This window comes from Microcebus murinus, chromosome 3 (assembly GCF_040939455.1).
Source record: "Microcebus murinus isolate Inina chromosome 3, M.murinus_Inina_mat1.0, whole genome shotgun sequence".
Classification (NCBI taxonomy): Eukaryota; Metazoa; Chordata; class Mammalia; order Primates; family Cheirogaleidae; genus Microcebus; species Microcebus murinus.
Genome location: NC_134106.1, coordinates 38988509 through 39009182, shown reverse-complemented (window position 1 = coordinate 39009182; position 20674 = coordinate 38988509). Strand labels below are relative to the sequence as shown.

The 20674-nt window shown below is 50.5% G+C and overlaps 1 protein-coding gene across 1 annotated transcript in view; it reads left to right on the top strand.

The window, feature by feature from the left end:
* Positions 1-5253: 5253 nt before the first annotated feature.
* KCNK12 (potassium two pore domain channel subfamily K member 12) overlaps positions 5254-20674 on the top strand; it is a 52440-nt gene continuing 37019 nt past the window's right edge. The window contains exon 1 of the mRNA XM_012755608.3: positions 5254-5644. Coding sequence (XP_012611062.1) covers positions 5254-5644 — 391 coding nt within the window. The remainder of the gene's footprint in view (positions 5645-20674) is intronic.

Here is a 20674-nt window from a genome sequence, read left to right as displayed (position 1 = left end):
TGTTACACAGCTAACCACCAATGAGTAATGCAGACAGTGAGTATTAGAGGAGTGATCTTCCTGTTCTGAGAACAGGAAGATCAAAGAGGTTTGGAAGCACCCAGGACATAGTTTTGCATCTGCTACTTGGTATGCAGACTTTTTCATCAAAATTCTACTATTACAGATTACTTTTTAAGAGAAAGTATTTTCTGGAGCAAATTTCTTTATTCAAACTTAATTTCAAAATTTTCTTTATAGCACAGCTAAACCATTCCAATTTTCCCATTTTTTAAAAGATGACTATCTTTGATTTTCCTAAACCATTTTTTCAAAATTTTTATTTATATATTTATTTATTGAGACAGAGTCTCACTCTGTTGCCTGGGCTAGAGTGCCATGGCATCAGCCTAGCTCACAGCAACTTCAAACTCCTGGGCTCAAGCAATCCTTCTGCCTCAGCCTCCTGAGTAGCTAGGACTACAGGCATGCACTACCATGCCTGGATAATTTTTTCTATATGTTTTTAGTTAGCCAATTAATTTCTTTTTATTTTTTTTAGTAAAGAGGGGGTTCTCACTCTTGCTCAGGCTGGTCTCGAACTCCTAACCTCAAGCTATCCTCCTGCCTCAGCCTCCCAGAGTGCTAGGATTACAGGCATGAACCACCACGCCTGGCCAAAAATTTTTATTTATTTATTTTTTAAGAGACAGAGTCTCACTCTGTCACCCAGGCTCACTGCAACGTCAAACTCCTGGGCTCAAGTGATCCTCCTGGGTTAGCCTCCTGAGTAGCTGGGACTACAGGAGCATACTACCATGCCTGGCTAATTTTTCTATTTTTTGTAGAAATGGGATCTTGCTCTGGCTCAGGCTGGTCTCAAACTCCTGGCCTCCTAAAGTGCTAGGATAACGGGTGTGAATCACTGTATTTTTTTATTTTAAAGAAATTGTTTTTCTTGGGATTAATTTTTTTCTATTTCCATTTTTTCAATGAAGATTTGTTCAATTAGTGGTATTGTATTTGTTTTTTAATGGCTTTATTTAGGTATAATTCACATACCATACAATTCATCCATTTAAAGTGTACAATTTAATGTTTTCAGTATTTCAGTATATTTAGAACATTTTCATCACCCCCCAAAGAAACTCCATACCCACTAGCAATCATTCCCATTCCCCCTGGAACCCCAACCCCAAGCAACCACTAAGTTGTTCTATCTTTATGGACTTGCCTATTCTGGACATTCCATACAAATGGAATCACACAATATGTGGTCTTTTGTGACTGGTTTCTTTCACTTGGTATGTTATCAGATTCATGCATGTTGTAGCACATATTAACACTTCATTCTTTTTTTGTTGCCAAATGTTTCATTGTGTGCATATACTATATTTTATTTATCCATTCATCAGTTGATGGACATATGGGTCATTTCTACTTTTTGGGTAATATAAATAATGCTGCTATGAATATCCATGTATAAATTTTGTGCATGTACATTTTTATCTTGGGTATATACCTAGGAGTCAATTTGCCAATTGGTTGCATTTGACCTTACCTAATTTTCCTGGCTAACACTTTTGCATTGTATGTTCTTTTATAAAAAAACAGAAAGACACACAGAGAGGGATAGAAAGAAAGACAGAGAGAGGTTGTACCTGTTCAGGTATCTTCTCTGAAATTCTTGAGTACATGGCAGATTCAATAATGATGGGGTTCCAATGATGGCATCAAAGTGATTGGGTGAAAATATCCTACAAAGGAGAAGTTTTATGTAAAAAAAAATTTCTAATCTGAGTTGAGCCGGTGTTTTTTTAAAGAACTGTAGTGAAGAAGAAAGAAGATGGCATTCTATTAGGGGCCACCGCACAAGCAAAAGCCTGGTGACTGGGTTGAGTATGGAGTACTTGGGGAATAAGTAAAAGGTAGTAGACGGTGAGGTTGGAATAATTTGTTGGGAAACCCATCATCAAGGGCTTTGAATGCCAACCTCAAGGGTTTAAAGGCTAAATTCCTTATAGCTTTGAAGGAACCATTGGAGACTGTGGTTTAGGGACATAAGTCATGTGATCAGATCGGATGTTCATGATCACAGCAATGACTGGCAGGTGCAGGCAGGATGGACCTAAGCAGGGAGACATCTGACACAGCATGCCCTCATCCTTAGGAGGCTGCTGCAGCAATTCAGGGCTGAAGGAAAGGCTTTGAGCACAGCCAGCTGGAAGTCAGTAGCTTAAATATTGATTCAGTGGGCAAAAGCCGCATTCATCATGGGGCTGGTTCCCTAAAGGACCCGTGCCTATGTGCAGGGAACTCATCATTTCCCTATTACATAAATTGATTAGGTCATCAGAGTCAAGATTGATGCCAGAGATTTACTGCTAATCAGGCTAGAATAACAAGTTGGAGGACAAGGCAGGCTCTCTGCCAACTGGGCAAGGAGCTTGTCCCAGAGGCACAGAACACTGCAGCAAAGCACCCTGTCCCTGCTTGGGAAGTCTGGGTAGAGACAGCCTCTGAGAGGCCTGGCAATGCCCTTCAGCTGGATCTGGAGTCTCCAGGGCCAACTCCTGGAACGACACTTCTCAAAGCTGTCAGAGCTGACCAGCCAAGTGGAATCCAGCCCTAGAGGTCCATGGCTGGGCTGTCCTGGCTGCCTGCAGAAGCTTGTAAGGGTGGGGATACGGGAAACAGAGCCTAGGGCAGCATCTGTGCAGAGTCCAAGGGAAGCAAAGACTTGGAGAAAGAACAGTTGACTTCATTTTGACAATAATAATAATAGTCTGCAATGACAATAATTTGTGTTTGTATAAGCCTCCCACTGTGCTCCAGAAAAGGAGGAGGTTCAGCTTTCTGGGTGGATGAGATATTCTTCCTCTCACACAAAACCTCCCCTGCCCCATTCTAAGAAGAACCGTGTAAAACTAGCCATCTGCCACCCAGTGCTAGGAAGCCTAGTTCTGAATACGGTGGTGGTGGCATCTCTCCTCTTCTATCCCCTCCCAAACACAGAGGGGGAGTGCAGTTTGCTCCACCTATAAACTGGAGCAGCATTTCTGACAAGCCCTAAGTCTCCAATACACCCTCGTTTTGGCAAATCAACGTCCTAAGTCAGACACCTTTCAGCTTTTCTGCAGCTCTCCTGCCCCCAGCCCACCTCGCAGTCTGTGTCGGGCTGGGGTCAGAGGAACCTGGTTTCAAAGTGGTGCAACGCTCAGTGAGTGGTGGAGGGAACATTTTGAGCACCCTGACCCAGCTGACTGATGCTACTGCCACCCACGTTTTGGGTTGAACTTAGCTTGGAGGGCTTCCTATTTCTGGAGGCCAGAGAGCCTGGATTGGGGATGGATGGAGTGGGCTGTGGGGGGCGCTCCGCATTTCGCTACACTTCACCCACCTGGGGTATCTAAGCACAGTCACCATCGTTATCTTTATTTTCTGCCACCTATATCATATCATCATCATGAGGGTCCTCCTTCCCACAGCCAGTAGAAGCGAAGAGGACAGAGAAGGAGCTGTCTGCCCCCAAAAAGATGGTTTTCTGGCTTTACCGAGGGTGTTCCTCGCCACAAAATTTTGTGGCCCCAGCAAAACCGGCAAGTGTCCAGCAGAGAAGCGCCTGTGGCAGCGCAGAGCACCGCCGTCTTTTCCTGCCGCGGTGGGGCGGAGGGGCCACCATTTCGCCGAGGCGCTCCAGAGCGTACCGGTCCCCGCGCCGCCCGGGGGCGCGGCTAGTGAGCTTCCCCTACACCTCCTCCATTCCCCCACCCATTACCGCAGCGAAGGTCTTACTCAGTCTCCCTCCCCTGGGCTGCTGGGGTAGGTGAACTGGGGTAGCTAGAGGAGAGACCAGGCAGCCCGCCAGGCCTGGGAGCTTTCTCCTCCGATGGCACCTCGGTCCCCCACCCGCTCTTGACTCCTCCCCTGTCTCCGTTCCGCAGCGTCCCCGCCCTGTCAGCACCCTGCTTCAGCGACTGCACCTGCCTCGGGTTGGGGAGGGGCACGCGGGAGGTAGAGAGGAAAGCGGGGAGGGTTAGGGAGCACGGTGCGGCGGGGTGAGTGGCCTCGCCGCGCGCCTCCAGCCCCCGCAGCCCCAACGCCACCCGCCCCGCGGCTGCGGCACCGATGCGCTGTCCGCGGTGCTGACGCCGGACGCCCGCTCGGTCGGGAGGGGGAGCAAACGCCCTGGTTCCCGGGTCGCCGGGAGCCGAGTGGCCGCCTCTCCATACTTCTCAACCGGTACCATTTTCCCAAAGGAAGCCTGAGTCCTGGCGCTGCAGTTGGATCCAGGACAAAGGAATAAGAGAAGGGAACTTAAACTTCGGATAGAGCCCGACAACCCAGTGTCGGTGATTCGCGTCGTGCGGCCCCCAGCCCTGGAGACCGCAGAGCACCATCAAGTTGAGCAAAGTTTCGCCGCGGCTTGAGACACGGGAGGGATGGCAGAGGCGAAGCGCAGAGAGGGGTAGGACGGCGTTCCCAGGCGGGGTAGTAGCCAGCGCCGCAGTCCGACAACCTGCTCCGGTGCCCCGCAGCTGTGCCGCCAGAGCCACCGGGAGGCGTCGCAGCAGCCCAACTCTCCACCCCCTCCCTTCCTTCCTTACTCACCCCTCCCCAACACCCCGCCCCGGGCGCCGATGACTCCGCCTCTCGGTGCCGGGCGGCTCTTCGGCTGGAGCTGGGAAGGGAGCGCTTCCCCGGACTCGGCTCAGCTCTGAGGCTCCGAAGCCGACGCCGCCAGCTCAGCCCCGGGGGCGGGAGCAGGACTGTCCGAGCAGCCTGCACCTGGGTGCTGCCGAGCCCGGAACGCCTTATGGGACGCCCCCGGGGGCTCTCTCAGCGCCCTGCTGCCGCGTCCCTGTCCTAGGCGCCCGGGCTCCACGGCCCGCCCCGCCCGCAGCCCGCGGCCTGTCTGGAGAAGAGTATGAGGCCCGGGGCCCCGCGGACGCCGGCCACAGGGCGGCAGGGGCCTAGCTGCGGAGCCCCGCGCCCGAGGGCGGCGGGTAAGGAGTCGCGGGAACCGGCGAGGCGTCGGGGTGCGCAGAGGAGCGCCCCAGCCCTGGCGCCCGCTGGGCCGCGGGACTCGTGTGTGGCCTGAGCGCCGGGGAGGAGGCGGAGGCGCCCCTCCGTCCGGGTTCTGGGGGAAGCGGCGAGGGGCTCCACGGCGGCCCCCGACCCCCGGCCACCATCCTCACGCTCCTGCTCCCGCGGGGGGGATGTCGCGGCCCGGGCTCCGAGCGCCGCCCCGGCCCCGGGGCTGAGCTCCGGACCATGTCCTCTCGCAGCCCCCGGCCCCCGCCCCGCCGCTGCCGCCGCCGCCTGCCGCGCCCCTCCTGCTGCTGCTGCTGCTGTCGCCGCTCGCACCTCAACGAGGACACCGGCCGCTTCGTGCTGCTGGCAGCGCTCATCGGCCTCTACCTGGTGGCGGGCGCCACAGTCTTCTCTGCGCTCGAGAGCCCGGGCGAGGCGGAGGCGCGGGCGCGCTGGGGCGCCACGCTGCGCAACTTCAGCGCGGCGCACGGCGTGGCCGAGCCGGAGCTGCGCGCCTTCCTCCGGCACTACGAGGCCGCGCTGGCCGCCGGCGTCCGCGCCGACGCGCTGCGCCCGCGCTGGGACTTCCCTGGCGCCTTCTACTTCGTGGGCACCGTGGTGTCAACCATAGGTGAGCGGCGCGCCCTGCGCGCGTCTTTCCCCTCTGCGCCTTTCACCAGCCGTGTTTTCCGCTGCTCGGCGGCTCGGTCCGCGTCCCTCGGTTCCTCCCTTCCCTTCTAATGTCCCTTTGCGGACTTTTGTCTCTCCCTCTGCCCTCCACCCGTCCCCCTCCTGCTGCCTCTTCGCTCTTCCCCGGCTTTCGCCGCAGGAGGAAAGCCCAGCTCTGGCGCGCACTCAGCAGTGACTCGCCTGGCAGTGTAGCCCAATGGGGAGAGCCTCACCCAGGCGCCCGGCAGCCCGGGGCTGCCTGCGCTCCAGCACTCTTGCAGACTCCGTGACGTGACCTTGGTGCGCCTCAGTTTTCTCCTCTAAAAGAGGAGAAAATGTGAAGATACGTGTCAGGGTTTTTGTTTTCCTATTCCCCACCAGCCCTCAACCCTGGCCTCAGTTTCCTCATCCAGATGATTTTGAAAGCCCTTTCTCTGTCCACTCTCTGCATGTTTATTTCCTCCTCTTTCACACCATTTTCCTCTTGCTTCTTTACCCTGCGTTTTCCCCTCAGCGCCCTCTAACCTTTCTACCCTGGGGAGACGACCGCTTTCCACAGGAGCATTTTCCTAGATCTCCTTCCCACCCGCTTCTCCTGCAGGCTACACTGCTCCCCTCCAAAGTAAAGCCTGTTAGTCAGAGACCCCGACTTCTGCCCCCTCTCTTGATAACCCCCCACTCCCAGCCTCTTCTCCAATTTCGTGACCTCTTTCTTTGTTCCCTCGCCACTTTTTCCAATCAGTAGTAGTGCCGAGGGATAGCTGAGAACAGGGATAGTTTCCCTCTACTTTCCATCATCCCTTTTCCCTCTTTTTGGCGTAAACAGTTCATGTTCTTTCAATTTGACAAAAAATGCTGTGTAAAACTCCTTCAGCCCCCTCCCCCCCCCCACTCCTCCCTCTTTGGCCAGATTGCTGCCTCTGAGCTCCTGTGGAGAAATTCTGGAGCCGCCACTGCTGTCCACCCCACCACTTCCCTCCTTTTCCTTCTTCTCCTCTCACTGGCTTTCCCATGTCCCCCTTTCCCTGGGCCCTGGGTGCCATGTGAAACACAGCTCCCCTCCCCCCACCCCCCCACCGCAGTTACTCACCTGCATTGAGCGGAAGAAATACAAGCTTCTCACTTGGGCCAGACCGTGTGTGTCCCCCACTCCTGCTTGGAGTCCCAGGGTGGAAGAAGTCACTTGGCTGGTCACACCTCCAGTCATCCCAAGGCACTGTCCCTGGTGGTGCAGTTTTGGAGGAGGGGGCTGGATTTGCTGGGCTGAGAAGTGAGAGGGATGTCATAGACACGCCTTCCGTGGGTGGGTTCTGGGGTGGTTTGGTTTGCCAGCTCAGAGACGGGGCATGGACTGTAACTGACCAGTGTGAGCCACGGCAAATGGCTGTTGGAGGCAGGGAGCAAGGCTGCATCCATGTGCAGAATATGAGCAGCTAGAGATGTGTCTCTGAGTGTATATGTATAGTCTATGAAAGGGCTTCCTTGCCTTCTATGATTTTTCATGTGTCATGCTTGATCTATTTTAAATAGAAAAGGCAAATATGGCCCAAGTCCAAGGCACACACAAATTGGATAAAAATATCCTTTAAAAGCTATATCATGTTGTTATGGTGATAGAAGATATAAAATGACCCCCTCAAAAAAATCCCCTTTTAAGAGCTGCATCAAGTTGCTATAGCAACTAGAGTTTTTTTAAGTGCTTTAAAAGTACTAAGGATGCTTAGTCCTGGAGGATGACATCATGCGTTCGTAGCTTGTTATTGACTTGTGTTCTTCCTCTTGTAAACACACCCTTTTGCCGTCTTCCACCTAGAAGCACCTATGCACATACTGGGTGGTCACAACGTTTTTTTTCCCAGTTCCATGCTCTGGTTTCCTAATGGAACCCACAGGCTAAAGGGGAAGCTGTTTGCAGTGTCCTCTTCCCCTTCAGGCCCCAGTCCATCCAAATAGGGCCTCATTCCAGTGACCCATGGTCTTTGTGCCTCTCTGATGAGCTCCATCAATCTTTTATTCACTGCCACTTTGGATGCAGAGATTCTGAGGCCAGACATGGCTTCTAAAGCTTCTCTTTCTCAGCTCTTTGCACAAAATTAAGTCAGCATGTTGGGAAATTGTTCTATTCCCCAACCTTTAATCTACTGGCAGGATTGGCTCTTTAGTCAAGCAGAAAGAAACTACATTCTCTTTCTTGATTTGTGTTTTCAGATGTAGGCAAGCAATGTGGGAAGGCTACACTGAAGCATGTAGCAGTGTTACGAATGACCCAGCATGTTGCTTCCAAAATCTGCAGGGAAACATTCGAACCTGTGGACAACTCAGGGTTGAACTAGCCCTCTGCAGGGTGCCAAGAGAGCCATACAAGTAGCAGGGGCTCTACTGGTTAGCCACCTGCTGGGGCGTTGGGAGGGGCAGTGGTTCAAATTGGTCACTTCTGTCAGTCAGATAAGTTCTGCTGAATCCACAAGTAGCATGATTGGCATTTCAGCCTTCTCTTTGCAAAATACACTTGGATGAGATTTGAGGAAAGACCTACATAGGTCCATTTCTCTTCTGCTTACATAGTTTCTTTCCCTTAAATTCCCTGAGTCTTCAGAGACAATTATTATTATTACTGATGCTTTTATGGATTCAACAGCTCAGGGAGCCAGAGCTCAGTCCCAAATGGGCAGTCAGGATTCTTTATCTGCCACCTTATCCAGTGAAGAGGAAAATTAGCATATACTTGGTTTTATTTGATGAGTGAATATCACAGTGTGTTTGATTCATATAGTAGTGGGAATTCAGGGGACCAAAATGATTTGGTTCAGCTATTTATACTGCCTAATCAAACAGGACATTTGTGTGTGTGTGTGTGTGTGTATGTAGACCCAGCTAAATGATTCATCTAGACTTTAGCATAGAAAAATCCTTCCTTCATTCATTCCATAAATATGATGTATTGTGTATGTCAAGCCCAGTGCTATATTTTGAAATGTTAAAGCTTCTTCTACATGGCAAAGGTTAAAGCATATTCTAACACAAGCAGTTGGATTGCAGCATTTATGAGCAGCATGTCTTGGCCACCCTCACTAAGTATTATTAGAAGAAGTGGACCTTTGGTATAATCCCATATGGCACAGTGTTAAGGGACTTGTCCAAGGTCACATAGTTAATGAGGGGTTCAGCTGGGTCCAGAAACCAAGCATTCAGAGTATGTTCCTCCCAATTTCATGCATATAATTGGTGAGAACATTCTTGTTTAAGACTGAAGAGTTTGATAAAGGTTGTGTGTGTGTGCGCGTGCGTGCGTGTTCTGACACAAGGGAGGGACTGGTCTGATGTTCGGGCTATCAAATCATTAGGCTCAGGGAAAACTTGAAGAATCAGACACATCTTGTAGGTCATACAGGTTAGAAGCATCTAGCAGGTCTCAGCTGGGCGGGTAGGCAAGAGCCAGGATACAGAAGGTCAGAGACAGGGGTGCTAGCAAGGAGATGTTCTGGTAAACTCTGGTCCAAGGACAGAAGCCACTTTCTGCCTTTTTTTGCACCGTGTGTGTGCATGCGCGCATGCTCATTTGTGCATTCACATGTGCTCTTAAGAGTGCATATAGAGGAGGAGAAGGGGCAGAAATAGGCTTTCAATGCGTGGAAGACATAAAGAAAGTTCAGGTATGGCTGTGCGTACTCAAGGTTAGATGGGACACCACAATGAGATTGAATATTTGTCCTGACATTTGGTTTGAATAGGGCCCCATGTCTAGAGCTGGACAGTTTGCAAATGTACAGACACACATATGTCCACACAACACAGACCCGGTGGGAAAATTTCACCTGTGATTATTCAGCAGTGATTGAGACTCTATAAAAAGTCAATTCGAATAGCTCAAGCAAAATAAAAATCCACTTTGTGGTCTAAATTATTTACACTGATTGCTTACACTGAACTGAAATTCTGGGTAATTATTATTTCTCCCATTTATGCTATATGACATAGTCCCTAGGGGTTGAAATCAAGTTTGTTTTAATGTGAATGCATCCATTTATTCATTTCTCCATTTAACAAATATCCAAGACGAGCATAACTCATCATAGATGTATGAGTGGCCGTTGGCACAACAGTATCTGTGTCTCCTGTGATTACATGAACTCCTATAGATAAGGGTGGTGGCTTGTGGTTTTTTAGCACTAAATAATATTCCTGGAGGCAGTACTCCAGCTCGGAGATATTCAAAACCATCCAAAGAGTATTAACCTATCATTTCACATCCTAAAGGATGTTTTATTGGTTTACTTTGAAAAGATTAAAAGGAAACTCTCCACTGGGGTTTTAATTATGCATCTGCTGTCAGATTTACACATAGGAAAGAACATATTTAAAAGTCTTTCTCAAATGGCAGCTTGATATAAACAGAAACATTTTTGCTTCCTTTTATTAGGTTTTCTGGCAGCGTTTTTCAGCTATAAAGCTAAAATCATGCCGCTGTAGACGGGATGGTGTAGGTATAAGAGCTGTCACTTTTGGCACTGCATAATTTAGCTTGCTACTTTCAGAATTAGGCACACTTAATTATTCAGCCACGAGATTAGTAACAAGTCCTAACTTTTCCCCCCCTTTTCAACATGGATTTTTGAAAAATGTTTTTGCTACAAAGGAAGCTAAGACATTATAAGCTCAGAATGTCACTGCCACATTTACATTGGGCTTTCTTCTAACATGTATGTAATCCAGCTGGAGGTGGTTTTGTTCGGAGATACATTATCCAGAAGGAAAGGAGTACCTTTCCTCACTTATTTCTCTCATCAGCTATTTTTTAGTGAAAGATGATGCTATGGCAGCTTCGAAGGACATTTGGAGAAAAACTATCTCATTAGATCTGAAGCTCTGGGAAGAAAGCAGAAAATGCATTTCCATTCACTACTCCATCCTCAGCATCCAGCATGGGACCCAGCCCAGAGTAAACACTCAATAATTAAATGAATAAGAGAACAAGTCACTCACAGGATCACTGCCCCAGCATAACCTCTTTATTTTTGCAGGTTCCCCTGCAGTTCCTTGTCTATACCTTTTGTAGGAAAAAGAAAAGGAACTAACTGATACATGCTGAGCTGTTTTCCTTTTGTTAACGTTCTTGTCATCAATGCTGTTCCCACATTCTCACAGAGCTTTCACAGGCTGGTTTTAGTGGGTGCATAATATTCCATCTAGTTGATGTTCACTAACCCCATTGCTCTGTAGCCGGGTGTTTCCCAGTGTGGGGCTATTTTGAGTAATGCCACAGTGATCATCTTTATGCATGTGGCCTTTTCTTTAATATCTCCTTGGGATGACTTTCCAGCAGTGAAATTGCTGAGTCAGTGGGTGCTGCTGTCTTCATGGAGCTCGTGGCCAGCCGCGCTGGAGCGAGACTGGTCTCTCCCTAGCTGAGCCTACGCCTCTACAAAGCCTAGCAGAGATTCGACAGTTATTCAGCTAATCGCTTATGGAACAGGTCACACATCCACTTGGTTTTCTCCAGGATCATACTCAGTTCCAGGAGCTGAGCTGCCTGCTGAACAAGGCTGTGGCTTTAGTGTCTTCAGCCTTCCTTGCTTTAATGAGAGCTGCTTCCTTTGTGAAGTTTTGGGTAAGTGGAGAAGGGCTAGATGGAGAAACACATGTGGGCAGCTGCCAGGCCATAAAAGACTAAGACCAGAAAGGCATCTGGACCCTATCCCTCCTATGCCCTGGGCTCCTGGGAGTGGTCCGCCACTATTCCTGGACCCAGCCAGCCAAGAGGGAGCCATTCTTCTACTTAGCCCTGACTATGCCCAAGGGCCCCAACCTTGAACAACCCAGAATTGTGCCAAATAGAGCAAAGATACACCTAGAGTATTCCAGCGAGAAGCACCATAAAAATCCTCTAGAACTTTCCCCAAGCATGTAAACCATTTTGTTAACAAAAGTGAAGAAGCAGCCCATTATACAAAATAGGCAGCAGCAGAGCTGCTCTAATTGAGGGTGGGGGCTGGAGCCCTGACCACTGGGCTCTCCTCAATGCCAGCCGCTCCCCACAGTCTTCTCTGAAGAGCCCTAGAAGGTCTTGAAACTACAGTAACATAGCACTTACCATGGAGTTGGGGGATGCTAGTAGAGAGTAAAGAGGGATACTTTCTGTATTCCTGCTTATATTCTGGATTTTAAAAAAGGTAAAAATAAAAAAAGAGTTAAATAAATTAAAAAAGAAAAAAATTATAAGAAGAGGGGTACTGAAGCCCCTTGGCCCTCACCCCAAGCCAACTGTTGGCTGCCACCACTGCTTTGAGGCTCTGGCCCCAGGAAGTTCTACCCTAAACCCTGCCATTCCCTAGCCAACTTCTGGGTCTAGTTCTTCCTCAGGGGGATCCAGGCCCCTCCCCACACAGACAGTCGCTGTGGTGAGGGATACTCTGGACCTTGTCTGGGAGTGTCACCCCCTCCCTAGGCTTGGCTGACCCCCAGCTCATGGCTAAGCTCCTGGCTCATTAGGTCAGTGATAACTGGTGTGGTTGGGCTGGCTGAAGGATCAAGTTCTGGGAGACCTGCTCCATCTGCTGCTTCCAAATCTCAGAGGACTCATTCTGAAGTGACCCCAGGATGGAGCATCTTGTAATTTCAAGTTTTACAATGTCTGGATACAATGTCAAGTTTTACTCATAGTAACAGATGTTGCAGACCAGGAAGGCAGGGTAGTGTGGAGCAGCGCTTCTCACACTGTAGTGTGCGTGTGAGCCCCCTGGGCATCTGGGTTCCATGAAGGTTTCTGTTCGGAAGGTCTGGGGTGGAATCTGAGATTCTGTGCTCCTCACCACCCCCTGCAAGTGCCACGGGTGGGGGGGGGGGGAGCCAGACTATAGAGAAGCAGCGGTGAGTCAGGCACTGGGAGCCCAGACACAACTCTGCCACTCGCCAGCTGCGTGGCTTTGGGCAGGATGCATCACCATCTGGTGCCTCAGTTTCTCCATTCCTAAAAGAAGGGGGTGCCTGAGATCACTGATCCCCTCCCAGCTCTGACGTTCTCATGTCTGGGAGACCTATTCCCTCATATCCTCCCAGTGCAGTTTAGTGTAGACCCACCATGCCAGCTCTGCAGCCTGCCTGCCTGAGTTCCAGTCCCAGTTCTGCCACTTAGAAGCTGTGTGTTCCTGGAGAGCGGCTGTACTTCTTTTTGCCTCAGTTTCCTCCTCTGTAAAGTGAAGCTCATGATGATTCTTGCCAACAGGGTTACTTAAAGATTGAAGGCACTAACCTATGTATGCAGTGTCTGGTAACCCTGAGTGGCATTAGCTCCCCAGAGCTGGGCAGCCCCGTTGGTGCAGGAGGGACACCTCTCATCCCCTGAGGCTCACCTGGCCACACCACCCTGTGCATGGCCCTCTGGTTGCAGCCACCCTGCAGTGTGGCATCTGCCACGGTCTAGTTGGCTACTCCTTCTCGGGCATGTTGCTGTCCTTTGCTGTTACATAATTGGCCTAGAAGGGTGCTTTTCAAGATCCTTTTTCTTTGGGTCCTCAAAGAAATCATTAATCATTCCTCACGTGTGCGATGGTATTTATTCATCATAAAGAACGTGCACGGTAAATAATAACTCGGTGCTTCTGCCCCCATCCCAGAGCAGCGCCCCGGGCGACCACCCTCTGCCCACCCTCCTTGCTGGAGCTTAGGAGAATGTCATGGAGCTGAGAGCAGCAGAGAGGCTGGCCCTCTGAGGTCAGGCCCTGCCACGCTTCTCTGAGGTAGACCCAGTGTCAGGACTGCTGGGTGGAGGTCACTGGCTGTAGCAAGCAGCCCTGCTTGGGTGGGAGCCAGGCCACTGTATCCTGCGGCTACCACAGCTCCCTGGGGTGGGTGGAGAAAGCACCAAGCCCCATTCCCAGGCATAGCCCCTGAGGCAGGACGGGAGGGAGCTGGGGCCAGGGAGGCTGCAGAGCCTGCCAGCGTCTCCCCTCTCCAGGCTCCACCACGCCAACAGCCAGAACCTTTGTTCTGGGGAGCAAGGGGGATGACCGGGGCACCATTGGTCTCATAGATTGGCTCCCCTCCCTGCCACATGTCTTGCTTACCAATGTACTATGTTTTTATCTGTTTACTCAGGAACCTGCCCCAAACCCTAGGACAGCAAAGATGATATCCCATTTCACAGATGAAGAGACAGGCTCAGAGAGGTTAAGTGACTTTCTTGGCATCACACAGAAAGTCAATCAATGGCAGAAAAGAGGATCCAGGGCTCCTGACTGCCCAGGATCTCTGCTGGCCCTGAACTGTGCAGTTCCATAGAGGGGGAAGAATCCGAGTCCAGTCTGGAGTCTGCCGGGTTGTGAAGGTGGAGGAGGAGGATCAGGAGGTGTCAGCAAGGACTAAAGCACAGCTCGGAGACTCTGGGGTCTGGCTGTGCTGTGCTCCTTGCAGTCTCATGGCCACGCTGACGTGAGGGCTGCCTGCTTTGCATGCCCCACCACCCAGCGCCTCTCTGTGAAGGAGGCTGCCGCTCAGAGGGGAGCAGGGAGACAGCATGTGCTTCCTGCAGAGCTCACTAGAGCTCTGGAAGTTTGTGTCAAAGGGAACTTTGGAGGCCCATTGCACAGAGCTCCTGCCCAGACCCGAGGTCCCTCAGCCTTGCACTTGAAACAGCAGCAGTGGATGGGAAGGGGCGGGACAGAAAACCAAATGATCAGAGGTCCTCACTTTCCAGCAGAGAAAGTCTGAGGACATGGCCAGCTCAGGACTCAGCCCCTCAGGGGCTGGTTGGTTTGAGGGAGACCGCCTAAGGTCATGTCCTAGGGACAGACTCTGCCCAGACCTTGGGGGAACACACCAAGCACCTAACAATGCCACCCCCTCTCTAGCCACCCTCCACCCCATCCCCACCCACCCTCCCTGCAGCCCTCAGGCCCACACTCCAGGGACTTTAAGCCTCTAGGTCATTGCTTATGCTGTTCCCTCCACCTGGAATGCTCTTCCATCTCTCCCCATTTTCTACTGGGTGAACTTCATCTTCAAGCCTCAGCTTGAATGGTGCCACTAGAGAGGGACCCTCTATGAAATCTCTCTTACTGCCCCTAGACATGTGCTAATTATTTCTCTGCCAGCTCTGATGTTAAGCCTCTGTTTAGGGAGATAAGATGTGTCCAAAGCTGGCACAGGACCTAGCACATAGTAGGTGTGCAGAAAAATTAATTTCCTTTCTTCTTCCTCCAGATCAGCAGCTGTGTCTTAGTAGAGCTTGTCACTGCGACAATCAATAAAACAGTAATAACCACAATGGTAGCAGCTTTGCATTGAATGACTGCTTTGAAGTGGGGCAAAGCTGTAGTTTCTGTCAATCATGGAGCATAATGCTTGGCACAAAGTAGGTGATTAATCAACATATGTTGAGTGGATGGAATGAATGAATGAGTAACTGAAAACTTTGGACTGCTGGAAATTAACAACAACAGAAAACTGAGCAAGCTGCACCCAGGCTGTGCTCCAGGAACCTCCCAGCGCCTCCTCCGGCCCCTGCCCGCCCTGCAGCAGGAGGGCTGGCTGCGCACTGGCCTCTCCGCTGGACCATGGCTGTAATGATCTCTCAGCAGCTGGCAGGTGTGCAGCGGGACAGCCAGCCTGTTCTGTCTGGGGCTCCCCTGCCTGACAGTGCTGTCGGTGTGGCTCTCTGAGTCAGCTGGGTCCTTGCCCTGACCCTGCCGGGTGTTCAGCGGAATAAGGGTGCCTGGCTGAACCAGAATCTTTGGAGTGAAACCAAACTAGACAACCCCAAGCCTCAGCTCTTTGTCATCCCCGAGAAGTGGCAGGCAAAGTTCAGTCCTGAACAAGGAAGCTCTGGTCCCAGTTCTCCCGCTGGCTCATATTGCCCATCTGGCCCTGGCCGTGGCCACATCTGTCAGCTGTACGGAGGCCCCGCTGAATTCTGCCCCTCAGCATAGGGGTGCCACCTTCTCCCTTTATCTGCCCAAGACACACCCCTTAGAAACTGAACATTGGCTCACAAATCCGATGGAAGTTTTATCAGTAATGAAATGCAATTCCACAAACCAGGAAAAGCCGCCCCCACCCACACAGCCCAGCACCATCACAGTGCCTCCAAAAATACTTGGGGAAGCTTTTATCAGAATCGGTTGTCCTAGCTTTCTGGAAAGTTTCAGTTGAGATAAACGCAAACCCTAAATCACGCGCCGCGTGACTTCTCCCTAATCCTTTCCAAATGGCCATGATCTCCTTCCCCGCTGCCAAGTGTTCTGAGCGCCTCGTGTGAGCCTGTTTAGCTGCTAACACCAGGACCTGCCAGAAATGCTGCAGGGACAGCCGAGGCCCGAGAGGGAAAGGAAAACACAAACCTCTGCCCATGCTGAGTTTGTTGGCATTTCCTATAGGGCCAGGATGCATTTTGGAGGCCGTGCAGTTTTTGATTGTTGGGTTCCTGTCTAAAACGGAAGGCCAGGAAAGAAAGCTGAGATCACATGTGAGCCAACTGTGAAGGAGGTCTGGCAGTGCTGGTGGGAGGCAGGCAAGAGGTCCCTGCCTGTGTCAGTGCGGAACTGAGGCTGCAGGGCCTGGCCCTGCCAGCACCCTTTCCCCGTCACTCCCCACACTTCCTACTGGAACGGCATGGAATCATCTGCGTGACTGTTTAGCATCTGCCTGCCTTGCCAGAGTCTGGATTCCTGGAAGATGAGCACCCCGTCTCCTCTGTCCCCCCGGGTCTCCCACTGCCTGACACAGGGTGTGGCACATGGGAGGGACTGCAGAAATATTTTTGGAATAAATGTACATTTGAATGAAATCTTGGCTGTTTCCAAGATTCTCAACTCTACCTAGACACCTGTTTTTAAAAAAGTAAAATATGAAATCCCCCACTTGCAAATCAGATGATGATTCACTTTGTAAAAGCAAGCTTCCGTTTTTGAAGGGCTTCACTCCAGGGCTTCTGTAGGGAGCCAGGTATAGCAGAGCATTTAGAGCGGGATGTGACTTGCAACCAGTGGGTCAGGAACCCAGCCGCTGCACATAGTCCACTTTGCTGCCAATTCTACCTTCCCACGAGCCCCAAGTCCCTACAGCAGCCCAGTCCCTAATGTCACATTAGTAAGCAATACACATGACCAGAAGATGATTCGGAAGAGTGCATGACAAGAGCTGAAGTGGGTCGCATACCCTGTATTAACCAGAGCTGTTTGGGCCTCCTGAGCAGTCAAGCAGAGATTGGATTGTAGGCCTAACATATGGAAATTGCCTTGCAGAGCTCCTTGACCGGCAAGGATGCATTATTCATGTCTCCATTTTAAGAATGGAGAAATCTGCATTGCCAGGAAATAATTTGCAGTGTGATATAGCGCTTAGGGAGAGAGTGCTGAGGGCCCTGGTCCTGGGTTTGAATTTTAGCTCTGGGTCTGTTTGCTGCTGCTCTCGCAGAATACCACAGACTGGGTAATTCATAGAAGTTTATTTGGCTCATGGTTCTGGAGGCTGAGAAGTCCGAGACTGAGGGTGCTGGCATCTGGAGGAGGACATCCCATGGCAGATGGCATCACATGGCAAGCGGGAAACAAGAATCGGCTCAAATTCATCCTTTTATCACTAGCTCGCTCCCAGGATAACCAACCCAGTCCTGGGATAATGAATGACCTAATACTTCAATGACAGTGGAACCCTCATGACCTAATCACCTCTTAAAGGTTCCACATCTTTCTTTCTTTCTTTTTTTTTTTTTTTTTTTTTTTTTGAGACAGAGTCTCACTCTGTTGCCTGGGCTAGAGTGCCATGGCATCAGCCTAGCTCACAGCAACCTCAAACTCCTGGGCTCAAGTGATCCTCCTGCCTCAGCCTCCCCGAGTAGCTGGGACTACAGGCATGCACCACCATGCCTGGCTAATTTTTTCTATGTATTTTTAGTTGGCCAATTAATTTCTTTCTATTTTTAGTAGAGACAGGGTCTCGCTCTTGCTCAGGCTGGTTTCGAACTCCTGACCTTGGGCAATCTGCCCGCCTCAGCCTCCCAGACTGCTAGGATTACAGGTGTGAGGCACTGCGCCCGGTCAGTTCCACATCTTTAATACTGCTACAAGAACAATTCCATTTCAACATGACTTTCGAGGAGACATTCAGACCATAGAGAGCTCTGTTGTTGGGGTTGCCAGCACACATCTTCTGCCCGTTCACCGAAGTCCACCTCATCAAGTTCCTCTCCAGTCTCCCATGAGTGACCCATCCAAGACTCAGGCTCCTTGACCATCTCATCCACAACAGTTCTTTTCTCTGTCCTGTGCCAGCAGGTCACATGGTTCTGTGCTGTTGCTATTACCAGTAACTGCGCTGCCTTCAAAGTGTTTAACTCCAAGCATTTCACCTTTGACCGTCACCTCCCATGCTTCCAGCTTCCACCCTCTCTTGTCCCCAATTCAATAATCCTTCAGCCACAGGACCTGCAGATCATTAACACCCCACTCCTATGTTTCCCCCATCTTTGGGCCCTCATTTATTTTTTTTTTTTCTTTAGCAATAAGGTACTGTTCTAAATTTTTTAACCCAGCTTAGATTCACTCTCCCTGCAGGGACCCCTAACTGCCTTGCCCCTCCCTCCCTCTGTTGCACCCCTGTCCCCACTCTGCCACCATCAAAATGCCAACTTCCCACCTGTTCCTCACCTGCCTCCAAGCAGCTGAATATGGCTGGAGAAAACCATGCACTGATGCTGACTGGTCCAACTTTAACTTAGTGACCTTGAGTACCAGGATACACCACATTGGCAGCCCCCCCCCCCCCACTTCCTACTAGTCAATTCCCCACTGATCCCATCTTCCCACCTTCAGCCTCCCATACCCTTCACCCTCTGCTAATGACCTTTCGTCACACCACACTGAGAAAGTAAAATAATCAGACAGGGACTCCCTCATCTTTACACCCCCGAATCCACCCCCCGTGTGGCACTGTTTTCTGTCCCGTGGCAGTGGAGGACTTGTCCACTCCCAAATGTCTGCTTCGCCGGGTCCTGCTGCCTCTTTCTCAAGGACTTAGTTCCTGCCATTACCCACTCCCCTGTGCATCATCAGCTCACACTCCGTCCGCTCACAAACGTGTATTTTCCTCCTACTTAATAGACCCCACCCTTGCCCCCTGCACTGCCCTCCAGCTACTCCCCCAGTTCTCTGCTCCCCTTTATAGGAAAACTTCTCAAAAGAGTAGCTGACATTTTCCTTTCCTCACCCCCCTGTCTCCTGGGTCCACATCAAGCGGAATCCAGCACCCCCTTTCCAGTGAGTGTGTTGCTGTGAGAGCCCAGTAGCCTCCTTCCAGAACATCCACAGTGACCCCCTGTCCTCGTAGCATCTCAGCGACATCTGGTGTGACTGACGCTTTCCCCTCAGAATCCTCTCCACCCCCACGCTGCTTTCCTCAGTGTCCTTTGCTGGGTCCTCTCCATGACTTCCCGTTGTTGAAGGGCCCCATGCTCAGTCCTCAGACCCTGCTCTCTGGACAATCTCATCTCACCTGCAGGGAAGGAAAAACTTTTTTCCTCCACTTCCTTAGTTTCAATGGCTGTGGCCCTAAATTAAACTGACAAAAGACAGATTAACAGAAGAAAAAGTTTAGGGAGGCCTTCATAGAAAAAAAGTGAAGACTCAAAGAAGTGGTTAGACTCAGGGGCTTATACCTCAGGGGCATTTTAACCAAGAGTGGTAAATAGTGCAGAAATGGAGATGAAGGAAGGGGACTGTGGGCTTCTAAGAGTTGTAAATTGTGGGAAGGTGAATATGGTGGGAAATTAATGGAGAATAAGAGCTATTTTCATAAGGTTTGTTATGCACACTCAGTCTCAAGCTCTCTCTCCAGTGATTAAGAGTATGAGAGAGGGGCTGGGGCACCTTCACAGAGGGAGATTTATGCCCTGCCTTTAGGCAGACGGGGAGGGTAAGGAGCTTTTCCTGTATCTGCTGCTTCTTTATTGCATACAACTCAAAATAATCCTTATGCCAAAGTGGCATATTTGGGGATGTCATGTTCTGATCCCCTACAAACCCCACTGTTTTAAGCCCCATCTATTTTGTGGATGAGTGACCCTAGTCCTCCACACTAAGCTTCAGAACCACAGGTCCAGCTGCCTACTAGACATCTCCACATGGATATCTAATACATATCAAAACTTTAAAAAGCCCAAAATAGGCCGGGCGCTGTGGCTCACGCCTGTAATCCTAGCTCTTGGGAGGCCGAGGCGGGCGGATTGCTCAAGGTCAGGAGTTCGAAACCAGCCTGAGCAAGAGCGAGACCCCGTCTCTACTATAAATAGAAAGAAATTAATTGGCCAACTGATATATATATAAAAAATTAGCCGGGCATAGTGGCGCATGCCTGTAGTCCCAGCTACTCGGGAGGCTGAGGCAGAAGGATCACTGGAGCCCAGGAGTTTGAGGTTGCTGTGAGCTAGGCTGACGCCACGGCACTCACTCTAGCCTGGACAACAAAGCGAGACTCTGTCTCAAAAAAAAAAAATAAATAAATAAAAATAAAAAAATAAAATAAAAAGCCCAAAATAGGCCGGGCATGGTGGCTCACGCCTGTAATCCTAGCACTTTGGGAGGCCGAGGCGGGCGGATTGCTCAAGGTCAGGAGTTCGAAACCAGCCTGAGCGAGACCCTGTCTCCACCAAAAATAGAAATAAATTAATTGACCAACTAAAAATATATATATACAAAAAATTAGCCGGGCATGGTGGTGCATGCCTGTAGTCCCAGCTACTCGGGAGGCTGAGGCAGGAGGATCACTGAGCCCCGGAGATTGAGGTTGCTGTGAGCCAGGCTGACGCCATGGCCCTCACTCTAGCCTGGGCAACAAAGTGAGACTCTGTCTCAAAAAAAAAAAAAAAAAAAAGCCCAAAATAGAACTCTTGATTCCTGCCCTATCCCACTTGTGACTGTTCCCCCTCCTGGTCTTCATCACCTCAATAAATATCACTCTCACAAGGAGTTGGCCTGATTCCTCTTTCTTCCTGAACTTCTGT